This window comes from Tenrec ecaudatus, chromosome 13 (genome assembly GCF_050624435.1).
Source record: "Tenrec ecaudatus isolate mTenEca1 chromosome 13, mTenEca1.hap1, whole genome shotgun sequence".
In the NCBI taxonomy this organism is placed as follows: Eukaryota; Metazoa; Chordata; class Mammalia; order Afrosoricida; family Tenrecidae; genus Tenrec; species Tenrec ecaudatus.
Window position 1 is genome coordinate 105,353,625 of NC_134542.1, and position 19,093 is coordinate 105,372,717.

General features: G+C 46.5%; 2 protein-coding genes and 2 pseudogenes across 2 annotated transcripts; 2 read left to right on the plus strand and 2 right to left on the minus strand.

The window, feature by feature from the left end:
* Window positions 1-417: 417 nt before the first annotated feature.
* IMP4 (IMP U3 small nucleolar ribonucleoprotein 4) lies at window positions 418-5,351 on the minus strand. The gene is made up of 9 exons (XM_075529988.1): window positions 4,848-5,351; window positions 4,638-4,746; window positions 2,433-2,516; window positions 1,646-1,755; window positions 1,422-1,554; window positions 1,184-1,338; window positions 1,012-1,106; window positions 839-912; window positions 418-746 (listed from the first exon to the last, which is right to left on the minus strand). The coding sequence occupies exons 1-9, from the start codon at window positions 4,848-4,850 to the stop codon at window positions 634-636; spliced, it is 876 nt and encodes a 291-aa protein (XP_075386103.1). The 5' UTR covers window positions 4,851-5,351; the 3' UTR covers window positions 418-633.
* A 79-nt stretch (window positions 5,352-5,430) lies between these two features.
* VMA22 (vacuolar ATPase assembly factor VMA22) lies at window positions 5,431-8,400 on the plus strand. The gene is made up of 5 exons (XM_075529990.1): window positions 5,431-5,676; window positions 5,757-5,860; window positions 5,947-6,029; window positions 6,610-6,741; window positions 7,549-8,400. The coding sequence occupies exons 1-5, from the start codon at window positions 5,566-5,568 to the stop codon at window positions 7,659-7,661; spliced, it is 543 nt and encodes a 180-aa protein (XP_075386105.1). The 5' UTR covers window positions 5,431-5,565; the 3' UTR covers window positions 7,662-8,400.
* Window positions 8,401-11,266: 2,866 nt separating this feature from the next.
* On the minus strand, window positions 11,267-11,605 carry LOC142424570 (eukaryotic translation initiation factor 1 pseudogene; annotated as a pseudogene).
* Window positions 11,606-13,757: 2,152 nt separating this feature from the next.
* Window positions 13,758-15,216, plus strand: LOC142424056 (importin subunit alpha-3-like; annotated as a pseudogene).
* The last annotated feature ends 3,877 nt before the right edge of the window (window positions 15,217-19,093 follow it).

Genomic DNA, 19,093 nt, shown 5'->3' on the forward strand with positions numbered 1-19,093 from the left:
TAGACCCTGGCTTGATAGCACTCTGCACCCACTAGCTTGCTATGTCCCACCTCCCCGCATGCGTGTGAAGAAGGCTCCAGCTAGACAGGGGCCACAGGCTTGAGGTGGGCTCACTGAGCTGCTCGCTTGATACGTTCTTTCTTGACGTAAAACTCTTTCTTATACACGTGTCACTAGTTTCCTTAAAAACAAACAAAAATGCCGCCTAACACAATTACTTGTTGTAAACACACCCACCTGTGTCTAACCCTTCAATGAACTGTTATAGGGCCCTTGAGTCCTTAAATGAAATTAAAGCCTCAACTAAGCAAAATCCCCTCCATACCAGGCCCCTCTATGACAATACCCATGAGGCTCCCACACACTGGGGAGATCTACTCGGCTTTTCCTTCAGAATCGACCTGGCCAGAAAGGGAGTAAAGTGGCAGGCAGGATTTATTTTGATTCCTCCTTCAGAACCCACAGCTCACAATGGATGCACATATGGCTCGTGATAAGAGCTGTCCGAGCCCCCAGTACAATGATTGAAAAAAAAAATACAAAAAACCCCCAAAACATAGCTACAAGTCCACGTGTCTGTAACAAGGCCATTTTCTGTGCTGCAAGCCCACGTCTCTGACCAACACACGGAGCTCAGTCAGCACTCAAGAAGACCCTCTTGCGTGCAGTATTGGTGTACGGGTGCCAGCGCCACTCAACGTCCGCCGTAGCCTCCTGTTCCAACGTGCCCAGGCGGATCATGTACACTGGAGGGAGCAAAGGAAGTGACGTCAATACGCACACCGCCAGTAACCCCCGCCTCTTTCAATGGACATGGGAGATAAAGCCCCAGACTTACACTTTAGCTCAAAGCGAGGTCCAACTTCAGTCAGCTCCACATTGTGGTGGTCTACCTTCTTGTAGGTGTGGTGTCTAGGGTGAGGAATGGAAGTAACTGTGTGTTAACAAGGAACAGAATAAGGGACACAAAATCCAGGACATGATTCCTGGGGACTTGGCTCACGAACCTACCGGAATGAGATGTAGTCATCCTGGTTTGCAAAAGTGATGATCCTGTGGCTGTCATCTTTGGGGACAGGGAATAGGTACTTCAGGATGTCAGAGACCTGGAGTAGAGAAAAGGGAAATGGTGAGTGCCTAGCCAAGCCTCTGGCTCCCCCCGCCACCCCTCCTTCAGACTCACCCTTTTGCCCAGGCGGGAGGAGAAACCGTGCATAATGAGGTGGGGCTTGGCTTCTGACATTGTGCCCAGGTCAGGGATGTCATGCCGCATGACGACGTTGCAAAGAGTGAAGTATGCAGTGGGGCCGAATGGCAGGTGGCTGATAATGAGCCCCACTGATGGGGCAAGGAGGGAGGTCAGGATTTGTGTACCCTTACAACACTTGTCTCATGCCCTGCTCCCTCCAACCCCGGCTTACCTGGCATGCCACGGTGCTCGTGAACCACCAGCAAGTCGGTTACTCCATTGGCTTTGCAGGCTCGCACTAGCGCGCCTACCTCATGCCGGCCTCGGTTCATGCGCTGTGCACCTGGGAACACCAGTTTCAGTTCCTAGATGTAAACAGGTCTCTCAGGGCTCATTCTGAGAAGACAAGTTAGACTGGGCCCACCCCCGCCTCGATGTCTCCTAAGCCACCAGTACCTTTGCAAACATCTTGAGGCGGGAACTGGGATCTCGGGAGGTGGTGATCATGATCTTGGGGTCTTCAACCCCTGCCCATCGATATTCATCATCCGCATGGCTGGTTACCCCTGTCAAGAACATGAGGAGTGAGAACATGATTCTGTCTAGGGAAGAATGCTAACTCCAGGGCAGCTTACATCTATCTAGAACAGGCTGTTTCACAAAACTTTCAATGTGAGAATCTTCGATGTCATACTGGGTAACGGGGCACCTACTAACGCTAGGGTCAACCGAGCATTTGAAATGTGGCCAATGCAGCTGAGGAGCTGGATTTTTAAGTTTAGCAAGTCACCGGAGCTGGTGGCAACCATATTGAACAATACAAGTCTACATTCGACCAAGGCCAGAGCTGACGGACTCCTGTCCCTCTGGAAATATTTACAATGTTAATGATTCCTTTCTAATATTTGCTGAATCAAGCAATAAATAAAATATTTGGGGCCAAAGATGGACTAGGAACAGTGAATGAACATGGCTGTAGATGAATGATCAACAGACAAAGCAGAGGTTACGGGCTGCTATTGTACCTGCCATTAAAATGGCAGTGGAAGCGGTCACGAGAACCCTTCTGAGAGAGAGGTCTGTGCAGCACCAAGCGGGCACCTGGGAAATGGGGTCAGGAGCCCAGGAAGTGGCGCAGCACAGCCTTTCCCCCGGGGTAGGCAAGTGCGGGGCGTGCCTGGTGAAGGCTACGGAGGAGCGGGAAAAGGAGTTGGTTCACAAGGTCGCAGGGCCAAGCAGTCACCTTCACCACCAGCATCATCAAATTCCAGGGACCCCTGTAGCGCTAGAGCCTCACGACGTAACTCGGTGGGAATCAGGCGGTTCTCTGCAGAGAGAAGACAGAGGGACTGAGACACAGGCACGGAGTCCCCAGTTTATACAACACTCGTGGTTCACATACATACACATTTGGTGGAAACACCTTTCTGAGCACAGCTGGGGAAGCAAAACCTGTCTCTATGCCAAACATTGGTTCTAAGGATTTTCACTTGTTATGATTCTTGATTCTCAGGACTTGAGATCTTTCTTGAATATTTTATTACAAGTACATACTGCTTTTATAGTCAGAAAAAGTTTTTCTTTTTGGGAACATATACAGCAAAAACATACACCAATTGAAGTTTCTGCATGTACAATTCAGTGACACTGATTATGTTTCTTTGAGTTGTTCAATTACCCACGTCCACTGTTCATTTCTGAGTTGCTTCCCTCCCGGTAACACTCATTGCTCCTCTAAGGTTCTGACCGAATGTCGTCTTTCAAGTTGCCACTGACAATCTGATACCACAGACAGATCTTACAAGAACATAATGTTCAAGACAGACATTCTTTAAGAGTTAAGCTAAATTGTGGTTTGGGTTTAAGAACACATAAGGGGATATTTTTAAGGTTAAGGATTGTTCTATAGAATCCTTCATTAAGATGTTCACGAATTGTTGCTGGGTGCCACCTGGTTCTTCACATCTCGTGGTAAAGAAGTCTCACGGAAGCAATTACACATCCCAACTACTCCCACTCAGGACTCCTTGCATTCCCTGTTGCCCCATGCAGATGGCTGCTTGTTTTCTTTAAACCAGAGGCATCGCCTAATAAACTACCAAGCAGAACAGAAGCACTAAGCATATTAGGCCAATTAATTTCTTACAACTTATTGATAGCAATTACATTAATCAAATGTACAACCCTGCCCCTTTATCAATGTGAGTTTCCCGTTACCATAAACATTAAGCAATAACATTTCCCACTCTTTTCCTGACTCACGGTTACCATTAATACACTTTGATCTCTATATATTTGCCTGTTCTTTTCTTTTTATGTAAGTGCAGTCATATAATACTTTTCCTTTTGTTTGTGATTGACTTCTTTCACTCAGCATGTCTTCAATCCCATTCATATCATAGTATGCATCAAGACTTTATATTATTTTAAAAATACATATGGGCTGCTGCTTCTAAGTAAAGGTAGGCTAAAAAACCAAAGCAAACCAAATCACTGTCATTGAGTTAATTTTGACTCAGTGACCCTACAGGACACCGCAGAACTACTGGTGGGTTTCCAAGTAGACAGCCTTTCTTTTTCCCAAGGGTGCTGGTGGTTTCAAACTGCTGACCTTGCCTTTAGCAGGCTAAGGTGTAAGCACTATGCCACCAAAGCTCCTGTTCAACTAACACAACCAACAAAATAGGGATAATCATGGGATTTTTCCTTCAGGATTATATGACAGAGTCTTCACTCCTACTTCATACCATAATTAAAATAAGATTTTACAGTGATTAACAATTCGAAACCACAAAAGAATCATAACATACTAAAAGAGAAAGAAAATACCTCAGAAACCCTGCACCAAAGACAGCAAGGAGAAAAACTAGGAGAAACTACCTATGGGACTATGTTAAAAAAATTATTTTGGGAAGAACTAGATAAAGTTAATAAACTATACAGCAAATTTAAATAAGAAAACAAAACCCCAGGTATTTCCTAATAAACTAGACTCAGGGTGACCCTAGGTGCTTTCTAGAAGCTGAAAGTTAGGCCTTTCTTCCAAGACTACTCTGGACAGACTCAAACCTTTTTGTTCAACAAGCCACTTTCTGCCACCTAAGCACTACGACCACTCCCATCAAGCCTACTGACTCCGAGCAAGCGACCCAGTAGGGCAGCGCGGAACTAGGGTTTCCTGGGCTGGAAATCATTAGAAAGCGTCGTTTCCTCGGGGCTGCTGGTGGGGTTGAGATCGCTGACCTTACAGTAAGCAGCCCAACGCTTAACCCAGTGCACCACCTGGGGACGCCGCAAGCCCGAAATGACACCACCACCATCATACAGGTCACTCGCAACGCAAGCAGCCGAGAAGACCCCAGCTGAGTCCCATGCGATGCTCCGAACTCGGATTTTGCCAGCCGAGGACCCTGCCTCGCTCGCCGGCGGGGAGGTTGGGGGGGCGTACCTTCGAGCGCGCGCCGGAGCCGCTCCTTCTTCTCCTGGGCCGTTCGCTGCGCTTCCTCGCGGGCCTTGCGGTACAGGTACTCGCGGCGCAGGCGAGCCTCCCGGCGCAGCTGGGAAAAGGGGCGCCGAGTCAGCCCTCCCCCGCCCTGCGGCCACCATCCCTAGCCCCGCGGGAGCCCCGGGCCCCCCAAAGAAAGCCCAGTCCTCCTACCATCCTGAGCGCCCCCTCCACGTGGGTTTCGGAACGTGCGGCCCTTTCGCACCGGCGCGCGCGGGGGAACGTAGCCCTGCTTCCGCCCGGCTTCCGCCCTCACGCGGGAAGGCTGACGCCTGCGAGAAAGCGTCAGAAAGGCTCCCGTCAGGGCCGCCGCGCGTGCTCAGCAGAGCAGTCAAGAAGCGGGATTGTCCCGTGGCTCAGGCGCGCCATTCGTAAAGATGTCGCCCGCCACCTCGTAGGTCTGTGACCCTAAGCATGCTGCAGCCTTGCACGACGCCGGATTTTAAAATGGCGGACGGTTCAAAACAATGCACGTCGGAGGCTCAAAACAGCCCACTCATTATAACAGCGTACTCATGGACAGAGGCTCGCCCGCTGGAATTAAATGAAAAATACCGCCTTTGAACAAAGGGGTGGCCGGACGCGTTTCGCTTCCTTTCACCCTCACAGCGTTGGTTGACGTTCGAAACGCGACCGCCGCCGGAAGTGGCTCGGCGCGCTTCCGGTCCCGCGGCCGAGCGGGCGTTTGGGGCCTTCACTCGCTTCCCCCTCGAGAGCGTCGGAGGCGGGCGCGGTGGGAACGCCCTCCGAGGGCCTCGCGCGCCGGTTGGCTGCTCTGCGGCGCGGAGGGCCGTGATTGGTCGAGCTGGAAAGGGGCTGGCTCTAGACGCCGGCGCGGTTGGGCCTCCAGCTTGTTAGTGGAGTGTAAGCCATGGCAGAGGCAGATCTCCGCGCCGAGTCGGACGCCCTGCTCCTTCAGCTCCTCCAGGACCTCGAGGAGCTCGAGGGGAAGCGGGCAGCCTTGAACGCCCGAGTGGAGGAGGTGGAAGCGTGGGGGAAGGGGGCGGGAACGTGGCCTCATGAAGGTAAACTGAGGCTCACCGCCGCCCACTCTTCCCTCAGGGCTGGTTCTCTCTCTCCAAGGCTCGTTACACCATGGGTGCTAAGTCGGTAGGACCTCTGCAATATGCCTCCAGTATGGTGCCCCACTGTTGCGTCCACACCGGGTGAGGAGCCATGGAACGGGAGGCTGGGGCACGCTGGGAAGCCAGGAAGGGAACCAGCCCCCAATCCATCCTTTCTTGTTCTTCAGTGACACGCAGGACGGACTTCAGAAGTTATGGGTGGCCAGAGCCATCCCCCAGATCCCAGAGGAGTTGGGACCCCATGAACCAGGTGGATGTCCACGCCTTCCAGTCCGTGCCCCTTCTCGAGGTCAAAGGTCAAATAAAAGTGCGCCCGACAGTTAGGCGATGCTTGCCCCCACCCAGTCTTGTAAGAGAGTGTACCCCAAATTAGAAGCTCAAAATGCCACAATGCGGTCTTTTTTATGAAGAAGTTGGCATGGTTTCCAGAGCGTCAGCTGAACAGGAGGGCAGCCCTATCTAGCTAAGTTTCAAGGAAATTGACTTATAATCTTAATTTATCATCAGACACAAACCAAGTTGTAGGTCTATGTCTGATCTTTTAACAAAATCAAAAGAGTATATGGCCTGGTCACAAACAAACAAGGGGGCCATCTGGGAGTCCAGGGGGTGGGGGTGGGGATCATGCGAAAGAATGGACAGAGAGTCTTAAGTAATATGGGGAAAGGTAGATCTTTGTAGTTTAGCTGTTTGTTGGAGTAAAAAAGATTGTTGGGATTTCGCAGCTATTGCTATTTTCTGGATTACAAAAATCAGGAAGTTCAACACTCATCACCAAAAAAACAAGGACCAGGGGTTAAAACCACCATCACCTGACTTTCTTTCCCCAGCTCTCCGAAGGCGCAAGGGCCTTCCCAAGACTCCAGAGCCAGAGCCCTCTGAAGCACCTGGAGACCCTCTGAACTGGTTTGGGATCCTAGTTCCTCACAGTCTGCGTCAGGCCCAAGCCAGCTTCAAAGAAGGTGAGTGGACCTTGCCAGGCAGCTCTGTGGCCCTGGGGCAGACTCTAGTGCTCTGTCTCAGGGAGCACTTGCCAGGACTAGGGTAGTTTGGTTGGATGTAACTTGGAATTGGCAGTTACGTCTCACCAGACTACCCTAGGTCTGGTGCTAAGGATATAGCAGAGAACAAAAGAGAAAAATATCCTTTATGGAATATTTATACTAGGGAAACTAGAGTGGCTCATAAGAACGTACCCAGTATCCAAGGCCTGAGCGTCACTTGGGATCCTGTAGGACGAAGTAGAACTGCCCCATCAGGTTTCTAAGGTGGTAAATGTTTTACAGAAGCAGCGTGCCTTATCATTGCCCCACACAGTGACAAGATGGATTTGAACCAATGACGTTTTGATAGCAGTCTAAGTCTTAATCTACTACACCACTTGGGTCCATAATATACTACCAGGTGTTAGAAATTGTTTGTGAAAAATAGAACAGAGTGTGTGGGATGGAGTGGGACGGGTTATTCGGTGGGGTCCTGCATACTGCTGAACGTAGAAGCCCAGGAGTTGCTGGCAGGTTGGTGTGGGTGTCAGATGCTTCGACTGGTGAAGGATGAGTCCATGGCTTTTCATTTGAAATGCTGGCAAGATGGTGCGGTCCTTACCTATGGTGGGAAGGCTGTGGGCAGAAATGGGGAAAGTTGGGAGTTGGATCTTGGATGTGGTCAGTGTGTAGTGTTTCTCCAGCATCCAAGTGGAGATACTGAGATGCTCATGTGATGATCTGAAGTGGGGACACCATGGTGACATTCTTTCGTCTGCCTTCCAGGCCTGCAGCTGGCTGGAGACATAGCCAGCCTCCAGATCCGCATCGATTGGCGGCAGAGCCAGTTCCGGGAACTCCAAAAGAAACTTAGACAGCTCGAGCCTGGGGCTGCCTGAACCTGCATCCCTAATCAGACATGGCTGCCCCAGACTACCACTTTCTTCCTTTACAGATTTCCCCTAATCCACCTAAGATCACTCCCTGCCCTTCTTTAAAATGCCCCTGGCCTTTATGTTTCCAGCGTCCTTAGGTGTGAAAGTTTGAAGAGGCAAATTGAGTAATGCTGAAAACCCTGACTTTGAAATCCTTTCTAGGTTCTGTGTTTTCCCAGGACACGCACACGGGCCAGTACAAGGTTATCAATATTGGTGAAGAAGGAAAAGCAGCCACATGAATACATTAGCTGTGGTTTAGGTATTGGAGGAAACACTGTACGATGCCATGACAAGAAAGGTTACCTGGATCCTCAAAACCGACCTCCAGGAAAATAACGTGACAGATTAGGATAAGATAATAAAAGTCACCTGAGTAGATGGGCAGCCCTTGAAGTAAAAAAAAAAAAAAAAGAAAAAAAGAAAAAATATTTTCAAGCTAACTCTAAGAAGAAACTTTAAGTTTTAAAAATCTGACGTGCTCACCAGGCATGAGACCTGTGCAGTTGAAGGTTCAAGTGAAAACTGGACGACTCCTCTTTTTGTGTTCTTTTGATGAGAACTCTGCCCATGTCTTTGATTCAGTTTTCTACTGGATTGTTGATCTTTTTGGCAATTTCAAGAAGTTCTATTTATTTGGGGTGATATTAGTACTTTGTAGTATGTAATATAAAATAAAAATACTTTTCTCCAGTTTTTTAAACTTTGCTCCATGGTGTTGAATTATTTGCTTGTTGTAATATAGAACGTAACGGGATACTGCACAAGACAATTGACCAGCTTCATGAATCCCAGGTGTGTGCTAATGAAGACATGTCATGGAGGCCACATCTGACTTCAGGCTTCACCTCTTCCCCAGCCTGAGGTCCAGTGTGACAATGCAGAGGTCAGACATGTCCCCACCCTCCATCCTGCTCTCTCGACATCAGCCATTCCTTTGGCTAGGTTTGATAATCAGTTGCAATGACTGCAAGTGTGGGGTTTAGTAGGGAAGTTACGAAGTTATTACAAGCCATGATTAGGAAACAAGGACCACAACAGCACCCCAGCCAGCAGCCACAGCTCTGCTCTTCAGCTTCTCAGTCATGTTCCTGGGCTTCTGCTTCTTTGGGCCTGGAAGCCCACCTGTCATGCTTGTCCTTTGTTCTGTCCCATTATCTTCCTTCCATGGCCTCTGATGCTTCTGAACTCAGTCTGCGCCCTTTTAGGTAGGGATCTGGCATATGCTCCACTGGTGGTTCATCCTTGATGGTCCCAGGATACTCCCTAATGAGGTGCCTCATTTATGTGCCCCCCAACTCCCTCTGTTTCACGCACTTGCATGCTCCCACCCGTCATTTGGTGGGAGTTACTGAGACCTGGATAGAAGAGGCAAATTAAGAAATTGTACTTCACCACAACTAGTATCTGTCACCAGCTTTATATATTTTTTAATAAAGCAAAATTTTAATTCTCTTGATAGTTAATTTTTCTGAGCCAGCTTGTTTATGATTTTTGGATTTGGGATTTTAATTGAAACAGGAAAATGTCAGGTGTCTTAACTGAGATTTCTATTTGGGTAAAGGAATTCTACATTCAAGTTTATATTTTTGGCTTACAGGAGCAGGAAAGAATTGCTTCACAGTTCTGGCAGCTAAACGTCCAAAGTGAAGTGCTGGCCAGGCCATCCATGCTCCTCATGACTCCTGAGGAAGATCCTTTCTTTTTTCTCCCAGGCTCTCTAGCCCTCCTTGGTTATAGATCTGTCTTCACATGGTTGGCCTTCCCGTATCTCTCTTTCCATCTCTTTTTTTAAAATCAGGATACTTTTATTAATAAAGAAAAATATCAAAACGGGAAGCTTATTTTTTTAACCATCCATATCCAGGCTTATACACGTTTGTAGTGTTTCTATTTTTCCAAGCCTCGCCCCAGGACTTCTGCCCGCAGTTGCGACGTCATGGGACTCAAACTGGGTTGTTTCACGTTCCTTCAGATTGGGAAACAAGCAAAAAGAAATCCGAGGAAGCACAGGGCTGGTGGGCAGACGGGTAAGGAGCACACTTCTACTAGGACAAACCCTGCGACCCTCCCTACAAAAACGAGCAGGTGCACCCATGATGCAAACCTCTCCTTGGCACGGCTTCCCCGGCCCTTTCTTCACCAACGCAGTTTTCATTATTCCAGCAGATCTTCCTTACAAGCTCCCCACCGTCACTGTGTGTCAAGAGAGTCTATCAAGGCTACTCTGGAATCCCGAAAAGCAGTCACCTTTACCTTCTGAGCCAGCCTGTCTTCAGTGTAACTGACCCAGAGGACTCCCTCAGAAGCCACTGTTTTGTTGTGACTTTGCTCTCAGGATCAATTTGGTAAATCCAAACATCATTCCCGGTTACAATCTGTCTGATAAACTTGTCTTCATTGACTTCCATCTTGTTTGAAAGACTGATGGAAAGATCAGCCCTCTGACCTAGCTGCCCCTTGCGGAATGTTTTTGGCACCCATCCGGCTGACAGCTTGCTGCGGCCCAGTTGGACGTTTAAAATGGAAAAGGCTGAGCCGTGTGAGATCCCGACCTCAGTAGCGATGGCATCGATGGTGGTTCTATGATCCTCCAACAGCTTTTGGACTTCAGCCACCGTTTCCTCATTGGTTGAGGTCAACGGTCTTCCTTCTCTTGGCTCATCTTTGAAGTCTTCCCGGCCTTCTTTGAAATGCTTGATCTGCCCCTCCCCCGAAAAGAATTTGTTGCAAAGGATGACATTGATTATGCAGCTTGGGAGATGGACATATCTGATCAGAGCACACGGGAGCAGATGAAGGGGCTGGAGGAGACAGTGGAACACAGCCTGGCCCACCAGGCCGTGAGGATGTTGTTCCTGAGTAGAGCAGCCAGTCCACAGAGAACAACATGGCTGGTCCTACTATGAGACATGATGCCCCTCAGTGACTAAGGGCGATACAGGGGACAGCACCGGAGACACAGTGTGGGAATTGCACCTGACCTGATCCCACCACACTGAGGCAAAGCACTGGGGGAGTGCAGTGGAACAGCAAGGGAATGGAGTGGCAAGGTCCCCAGGGAATGCTGAAAGTGGACTTTGGGGCCAGGGCGTGGTGCCCCAACAGACTGGACTGGAAAACGCCCCTAAGGGCCAGCAAACGATCCTTGAATGAACTGCAAAAAGAAAAAAGAAAAGAAATGCTTGATCCATCTAAAAATTGTTGTTTTATGTGGAGTGGCATTCCCGTAAACTTGATGCAAAGCTTCAGTGATTTGGGAAGAGGACCACTTGAGTTTTGTTAAAAATTTGATGTTAGCCCTAATCTCAAGATTGCTTTTTTCCATTGTGCAACAAGTGTGCTTTTTATATTTTTTTGAGGGTACCCTAAAGAGACCAAGGGTATTAGTAAGAGGACATGTCTGCTGTCACCCACTGATTGTGCGGACAGAACTGGAGCTCAAGGATTAAAACTTCTTGACTTACCCTCTGAGGTACAAACTCAAGGGACAAAAGGGGAATTTTCTACGGGAATTTTCTACTCATTGCAAGGAACCCCCCACTTAAGCATCAGTGGACTACAAGCACTTAAAACCCATGCATCTTCAGCTGGTCGTCCTTAGCCAGTCCGATCTCTACAAGGAACTGGCATATGTGCTTGCGCTGGTCACCCTGGAGCTGAATCACTTCTCTGTATTCTGGATGCTCAATCACAGTCCCATTGCAGGCAAACTTCTTAAAGGCCTTCACTAGCTTCTTTTTGTCGTAGTCATCAGCGATCCCTTGGACAGTGGTCAGGGTCTTCCTGCCGTTGCGCTGTTGAATTCTTATATGGATATAATCCTCGGTCCCCGCGGGAAGTAGGTCATCACCCTTACTGGCATCAGCAAAGGGGTCGAAAGGCTGGAGGTTCTGGATAGCGGGCATATGATTCGATTCCTTTTCCTCGCGAACATGGCCTGAAGGAGAAGGCGGGTGCAGAGGGCTGAGCGTCCGGTAGCAAGGCGGTTCGAGGAGGCTCAGGGAGGAGGATGCAGAAGCATCCAGGGCAGCTCAGTGATGGGGTCTCCCATCTTGTTCTTAAAAAAAAATTATTAATTACGTTATTGGGATCTCTTGACATATACTATAACATTCCAGTGTTCAGTTACATCAAGCAGTATTGTAAATTTGCGACCACCATCAGTTTCAGAACATTTTCATTCTTGTACTCCTTGATGTTTAGGCTTCCCTTTATTCCTTGCCCCCCCCCCCCCAACCCCTGCCCATACCCACCAGGAACTCTATTTTTTTCACTCATTGATTCACCCTGGCCTCTTGCAGGGATGTTGCTCCCCCTTCAGGTAATAGGCAAGCAATCCAGCCATTGGCAAAACCAGAGGCCGGGTCCTGGCAAGGTCTTCACATAGTGAGTGGGACTTAATCTGGGGCAAAAAACTTGCTCCATCGGGATTTTCAATGGCTGCTTTTCTGATGTGATCTCCAGGTCTCTTGCCAGGCACTTATCCAAGTTTTGTTTTTGCTATCCTGAAATTTACATTCTCTGTTCATAGATCTAACCTCATTCTTTTTGGATTGGAATTGTATTGAATTTATAAAGTATTTTGGGGGAATATTTACATTCCACTGACCCCCCCCCCCCCAACCCCATGTTTAGTCTCCTTATTCAGGAGCATAGTAGCTTGTTCCATTTGTATAAGTCTGTTTTTGTTTCTTGTAGGAGTGTTTTGTAGTTTTCCTTGTCTTTTGTTTATCTGGTAGGATTTATTCCTAAACAGTTTGTCTTTTGTGTAGTTATTGTAAATACTATTGCTTTTTCTCCATGATAAATCTGAAGGGGCTAAAGTCTTAAGGACATTTGGAATACTGCACTGATATATGATGAAAATAGTGTCTACCACTCACACATGGGAATGAAACCTAATAATTAGTAAAAAAAAAAAAAAGCAATCTTACAGGGCGTTTCCGAGCAACTATGAAGTTATCTGCTGCTGCTGTGACAGGTGCCAGGACAGAACAAGTATCCTCAAATAAAGAACAGGGCATAACAAATGAAATTATTTTGGGGCACACACAAATTTTATGTCTGATGGGGATGCTGTCGATAAGTTTGCTAATTTAGGAACTTGGAAACCTGTCTTGTTCTAATGATACCAAACAGGCAGAGACAATCCTGGAGGCAACGGGAAGGATGGACTAAGGTTACCACTAGGTGGCAGAATCCCCCATTCAATAGAAGCATTTACAGACGAAGAAATAGTGGATAAAGAATTTATTTGGATCCACGCCTTAACGTTTCCGACAAGAATTTGGATAAAAAATATGCCCAACCTTGAAATATGCACCACAAGCAGTCAGGCACAAGGTCACATAATCAGCAGCAGATACTTAAGACAAAAACAAAACAAAACTCAAGAAGTGAATGCTTTTGCCATCCAAGGACAACAGACCATATATGAATCTGACTATACAATTTGAAAGTGAATTGAGAGGTTTTACATTTTAAAAGACACAGGATCAGAAATATCCTTGTTAAAAAAGCCAGCATAAAAAACGCCACAGTAATGAGTTTTACTTTGTTGCAAACAACACACTAGCATCCATCCACACAACAGTTATTAATACATTCTGTGGAGGTGAAAATAATTCCCCAGAAATTCTCACAGTTGACATTGAGTTACAAAGATGGGAGGGCCCCTAATACATTTGGGGAATGAGAAAACTTGTTTATCTCAATTTCAAATACATAAAGGTAACTGTTGGGGGCCGAGGAGGTGGATGGGGCAGGGAAATGGGTGGGAAAAGGAGGAGAAGCTCATGGTAGAGGCAGAAGAGAGGAGGAAGAAGTGGTGTGTCCCATGCACCCCCCCCCCCACCCCGCCGGCCCGGTTCCTGGGCCTGTTGGTACAGTGCAGTGGTTAGGGTAGAGCAGCGGAGGGTGGGGGAAAGGGGAAAGGGCAGTAGGGGCGAGGAAGGAATCACTGGCCTGGCCATGGTTGACAAAAAAAAAAAAAAAAAAAAACCCAGAACAAACCAATGGCTCAAAAATTTCAAGAACAAAAGTCGAGACTTTGGGACTATGAGAAGACAATGAAATGCACCTGTGGTTGAATTAAGGAAGAAGCATAAAAGAGATGATCAACTCTTAAAGAGAAGAAATGTACCCCAAGAAATTGGCTGTGACTATATTGATACAGATGGTGATTCTAGAGTGCAAAACCCCTTCTTGGAAGCTTGTCATTCAAAGTGCTTCCAGTGATAACCAAGGGATTCAACGAAGTGCAGGTCAAGCCGATAGGAAGCTTTTACACAATGATCGAATGCCACCAATTGATGACCTAATAGAATTGGAATATTGTCCCTTTTCGTCCATTGTCTCGAAAGAGATGACAATCCTTCTTTACAATTTGAAGCTGCATGGATTTTGGCAAACATGTCTGGAACCTTTGGCAAACGCCAGCAGTCGTTCCATGCTGCATCCCTTTTCCTAAGGCTTTTCCATTCCTCTCATCAAAATGCTTGCGAGCAAGCACGGACTGCTTCGGGAGATGTGCTGGGTGATGGCTCTTGTGTAAGAGATTATGTCCTAAACCTTGGAGTTGAGAAACCTTGACTTTCCTTCACAAGTCCTTCTACTCCTACAACATGCTTAAGAAACGGTGCTTGGGTTATAGTCAACTTATGTAGCCACAAGGACCCACCGTCCACAATGAGAACTATGTAAGAGATTCTCCCAGCTCTTTGTGCTTGAATTTATCATGCAGATGTAAATAAATCTGTGGATAAAGTCTGGGCCCTCTCTCACCCTACTGATGCTGGCAATGGACTGATGCAGATGGTAATAGATTCTGGAAGAGTTCCTCTTTTGGTTGCTCTGCTCAGGCACAGGAAGTGAAAGTTAAGACTGGGACACTTCAAGCTGCAGGCAACATTGTTACCGTCCTAACAGCAGACACAAGTAAGTATCCGATTGAGATGCTCTTTCACATATTCCAGCACCTTTGACACATCCAAAGAGAAAATTACTAAAGGACCAGTGCGGTTCCTCATAACCACAGGACATCAGCAATAGATTTGGCATCAACAATTGAGGGTAACCGTTTGGATAAGAGGGACTTTGGTACCCAGGAAGAAGCTGGTTGAGTCATAAGTAATTTAACAATTAGTGGAAGGAAAGACCGAGTAGCCTACGTTATCCAAACAAATGTCATTCCACCTTTTTGCACCTTGTTGACTGTACAGTGGTGCAGGTCATACTTGATGGTTGTAGAAAATGTATTAAAAATGGTTGAAGATGAGGCGGAAACCATAGCCAATCTTTTAGAAGAATGCAGAGGACTGGAGAGAATCGAATAATTTGAAGATCATGAAAATGAAAACATCGACAAATGGGTCTATGAGATAGATCATCGATTAGTTCTTTCCTTCAAATGATATTGATGAGATCCTAGCCTTGTACCAGAGGCAATACAAGGTGGAACATTTCATTTGGTTTCAATTCATTTGCCAATGTACCAATGGAAGGGTCCTGGCTTTAGGAGGATATTCTGGAAGCTAGCTCCATGCAGCACTGGTGTGTGTATTCAGTGCTACTTTGGTTGTCACATGGCTCCACGCTTGGATTTTCCACTACAAGAGCAGCAAAGTTAAAAAAAAAAAGTCTGCTCAGTGTTCCTAATTTTGCCAAATAGTTGAACCAAAAATCCACCTCGAAAAAACTTGTACAGGCCAAGTGAATCATGTGCTAATGCCTCACCTAAGGCACAAAGGAGTGATGCTTCAGTGCCTCTCTTGAGTCATTGTGCTTTTGTGTGACTTATTTGTGTAAAATATCATAACCCTGGCTCCAAAAAGCTGGTGAAACTAGCAGAAAAGCTAAGAGGAGAGCTAAGTGTGAGAACCACGATAGAGTTACAGACAGATAAGGCACAAATTGACAAGTGGGATATACTGAAGATAAAACACTTGCGTACATCGAAAGAATTCACCCAGAGAGTAATAAAAGCTCCCCCGGACTGGGAAAATATTTTTAGCAATGACACATCAGACAAAGACCTTATTACTAAAATCTACAATACTCTGCTAACTTCCAAAAAGAAAAAAAAATTGCCCACTAAGGAGGTGGGCAAAGGACCTGAACAGAGGTTTCACAAGGACAGAAATCCTAATGGCCAATAAACATATGATAAAATGTTCCCAATCATGAGCCATAAGAGAAATTCAAATTAAAACAGCTATGAGATACCACCTAACACCCTCAAAGATAGCCCAATTCAAAAAATCAGAAAGTAACAAGTCTTGGCGGGGTTGTGGTGAGATAAGAAGTCTCATCCACTGCTAGTGGACCTGTAGGTACATACAGTCATTATGGAAATCAATTTGACAATATCTAAAACAGATGGATATTGAGCTACTATATGACGCAGCAATCTCCCTACTGGGCTTATACCCAGAAGAAACAAGAAACAAACCACGGCCAGACATCTGTACTTCAATGTTCATCACAGTGCAGTTCACAATTGCAAGGAGCTGGAAACAACTCAAATATCCATCAATGAACTAATGGATTAAAAACTGGTACATCCCCCAAAAGCAGTGATGAACACATGAAGGACATCACCACATGGGAATAACTGGAGGAAATTATGCTAAGTGAAGAAAGCCAAAGACAACATGAGTCCGCTGGGGTAAGCTTAAAAATGCAAAAGGGACATAGAGAAAAAGCTACTGTATACAAACATTCCTGGAGTGAGGTCCAGGTACTCTGGCACGTGCCAGACCCAATCCAGAGATACATGTGGCAATCAACTAAAAAGGATTGGGGGGCGGGGGAGGAGAAAGAAAGAAAGGGCAGTGGGGTGGAATAGGGCACTAACCCACCCAAGGGGAGGATATTGTTTATCTTTCCACAGGAGAGGGCGACAGGGACCAGAGTTCCACCTGGTTCTCCAGCATGAAGCAGCCAACGAATAGGGAGGTTTGAGGGTTGACTCCAATCCCAATTACATGGACCCTCCCCCGCCCCACCCCCCACCAGCCATCCTTCCAGAAGACTACACTTCAGAAGACAGGACTGAAGCTACAGCTCAGGGAGAGGGGCATGCCTGATTAGAGCACACAGGAGCAAATGAAGAGGGAGGGAGAGAGAGGAACACATCCTGTCCCACCAAGTCCTGAGGATGATATTCCTGCTCAGAGCACCCAATGCACAGAGAGCACCATAGGGCCGGCCCCACCATGAAACACATCCCTCACTGACCCATAGCACTACAGGGGACGACACTGGAGGCACAGTGTGGGAATCATGCCCGATCTGACCCCACCATATGGGGGCGAAACACTAAGGGCATGCAATAGATCAGCAAGGGGAGCAAAGCAATGAAGTTCTGCAGGAACCCCACTAGACTCTACTGGAAAACACTCTGAAAGGTCAACAAACAGACCTGGAACTATTCATGGGTTTTTCTTTTGTTGTTGTTTTGTTTCCTTTTGCTGTTTTGCTTTGTCTAGTTTTTGTGCTTATTATTGTCTCTGCATATCAATCTAGATAAGATAGGTGGGATAAACAATCCTGAGGAGAAAACAATAAGACCAAGGGTTTAGGGGGACATAGGCAAGGGGGCGGTAAGGGGAAGGAACGGGGTGCCAACAAACCCAGGGACAAGGGAACAACAAGTGATCTAAAATTGATGGCAAGGAGGGTGTAGGCTGCCTGGTAGGACTTGATCAAGGGCAATGTAGCTGAGAGGAATTCCTGAAACCTGAATAAAGGTTGAACATGATAGTGGGGCAAGAGGAAAGTAAAAGGAAATAGAGGAAAGAACTGGGAGGCACAGGACATTTGTAGATTTCTAAACACAGACATGTACATATGCAAATATATTTATACATAATGATAGGGAAACAGATCTATGTACATATACTTATATATTAAGTATCAAGGTAGCAGACAGACATTGGGCCTCTACTCAAGTCCTCCGTCAACGCAAGAACACTTTATTTTAGTAACCCAGAATTCTGCGATGCTCACTTTCCTGACACAATTGCTGAAGACAAAATGGGTGCATAAGCAAATGTGGTGAAGAAAGGTGATGGTGCCCAGCTATCAAAAGATGTAGCATCTGGGGACTTAAAGGATTGAAGATAAACAAGCAGCCATCTAACTGAGAAGCAACAAAGCCCACATGGAAGAAGCACACCAGCCTGTGTGATCACGAAGTGTTGATAGGCTCAGGTATCAGGTATCATCAGAAGAACAAAAAATCATGATGTGAATGAGGGGGAGGGCAGAGTGGAGACACAAAGCCCATCTGTCGACAATTGGACATCCTCTTAGAGAAGGGTCACAAAGATGAGATGGTCCAGTCAGGGCACAGAATAGCTCTGACAAAACATAATTTTCCTCTAGTTCTTTAATGCATCCTCCCCCCATTATCATGACCCCAATTCTACCTTACAAATATGGTTAGTCCAGAGCATGTACAAATATGGTTAGTCCAGAGCATGTACACTGGTCAGATAAGAGCTGGAAAAATGGAATCCAGGACAGATAAACCCTTCAGGACCAATAATGAGAGTAGTGATACAAGGAGGGTTAGGGGAAGGTGATCACTGATCACAGTGATTGACATATAACTCCCTCCAGGGGGATGGACAATAGAACAGTGGGTGAAGCAAAACAGTGGTCAGTGTAAAACATGAAAAATATTATAATTTATAAATTATCAAGGGTTCATGAGGGAAGGAGAGGAGGGGAGGGGGAAAATGAGCTGATACCAAGGGCTCCGGTAGAAAAGAAATATTTTGAAAATGATGAACAATGATGAGGTCACATTTGCACAAAGGTGCTTGACACAATGGGTGTATGGATGGATTGTGATAAGAGCTGTAAGAGCCCCCATGAAAGTCATTCACAAAAGGGAAAAATCTGGTGCTCTTCAGCCCTGATTCAGTCTCCTAGACCTGGAGAGTGTGTGTGAGAGAGTGATTTTGGTGCTGAAGTGGACGCAAGCTGGATTCACCTTCAGGGAGCTGACATAGCGAATCATCGAAGTGAACTCATGAGTGTTCATGTCCGCCGGACACAGAAAACAAAATCTGTTTAGCAGCAGACATTGGTTTACCCTGAAGCCTCTATTTTCTATCCTTTTCATTTCCCATCCCCTAGGCCCAGTCTCCTGCCTCCCCCTCATTTCAAAACTTTGTTTACTTTAGCTGCTATGGCTTTTTAGTTGTTTCTCAGTTAAGAAAACTTTTCAAGAAGATTTCCCTATTCATTTGCACTGACTAAACGAATGTTTAGATGCTATGAAAAGCTTTCCATGTAATCAAAACAAGTTTGTGTAGATTTTTGCATGAAAAAAATTTCCTTCAAAATAGACTACTGCAGTGCACAACTTGCCATCACGGTACAAA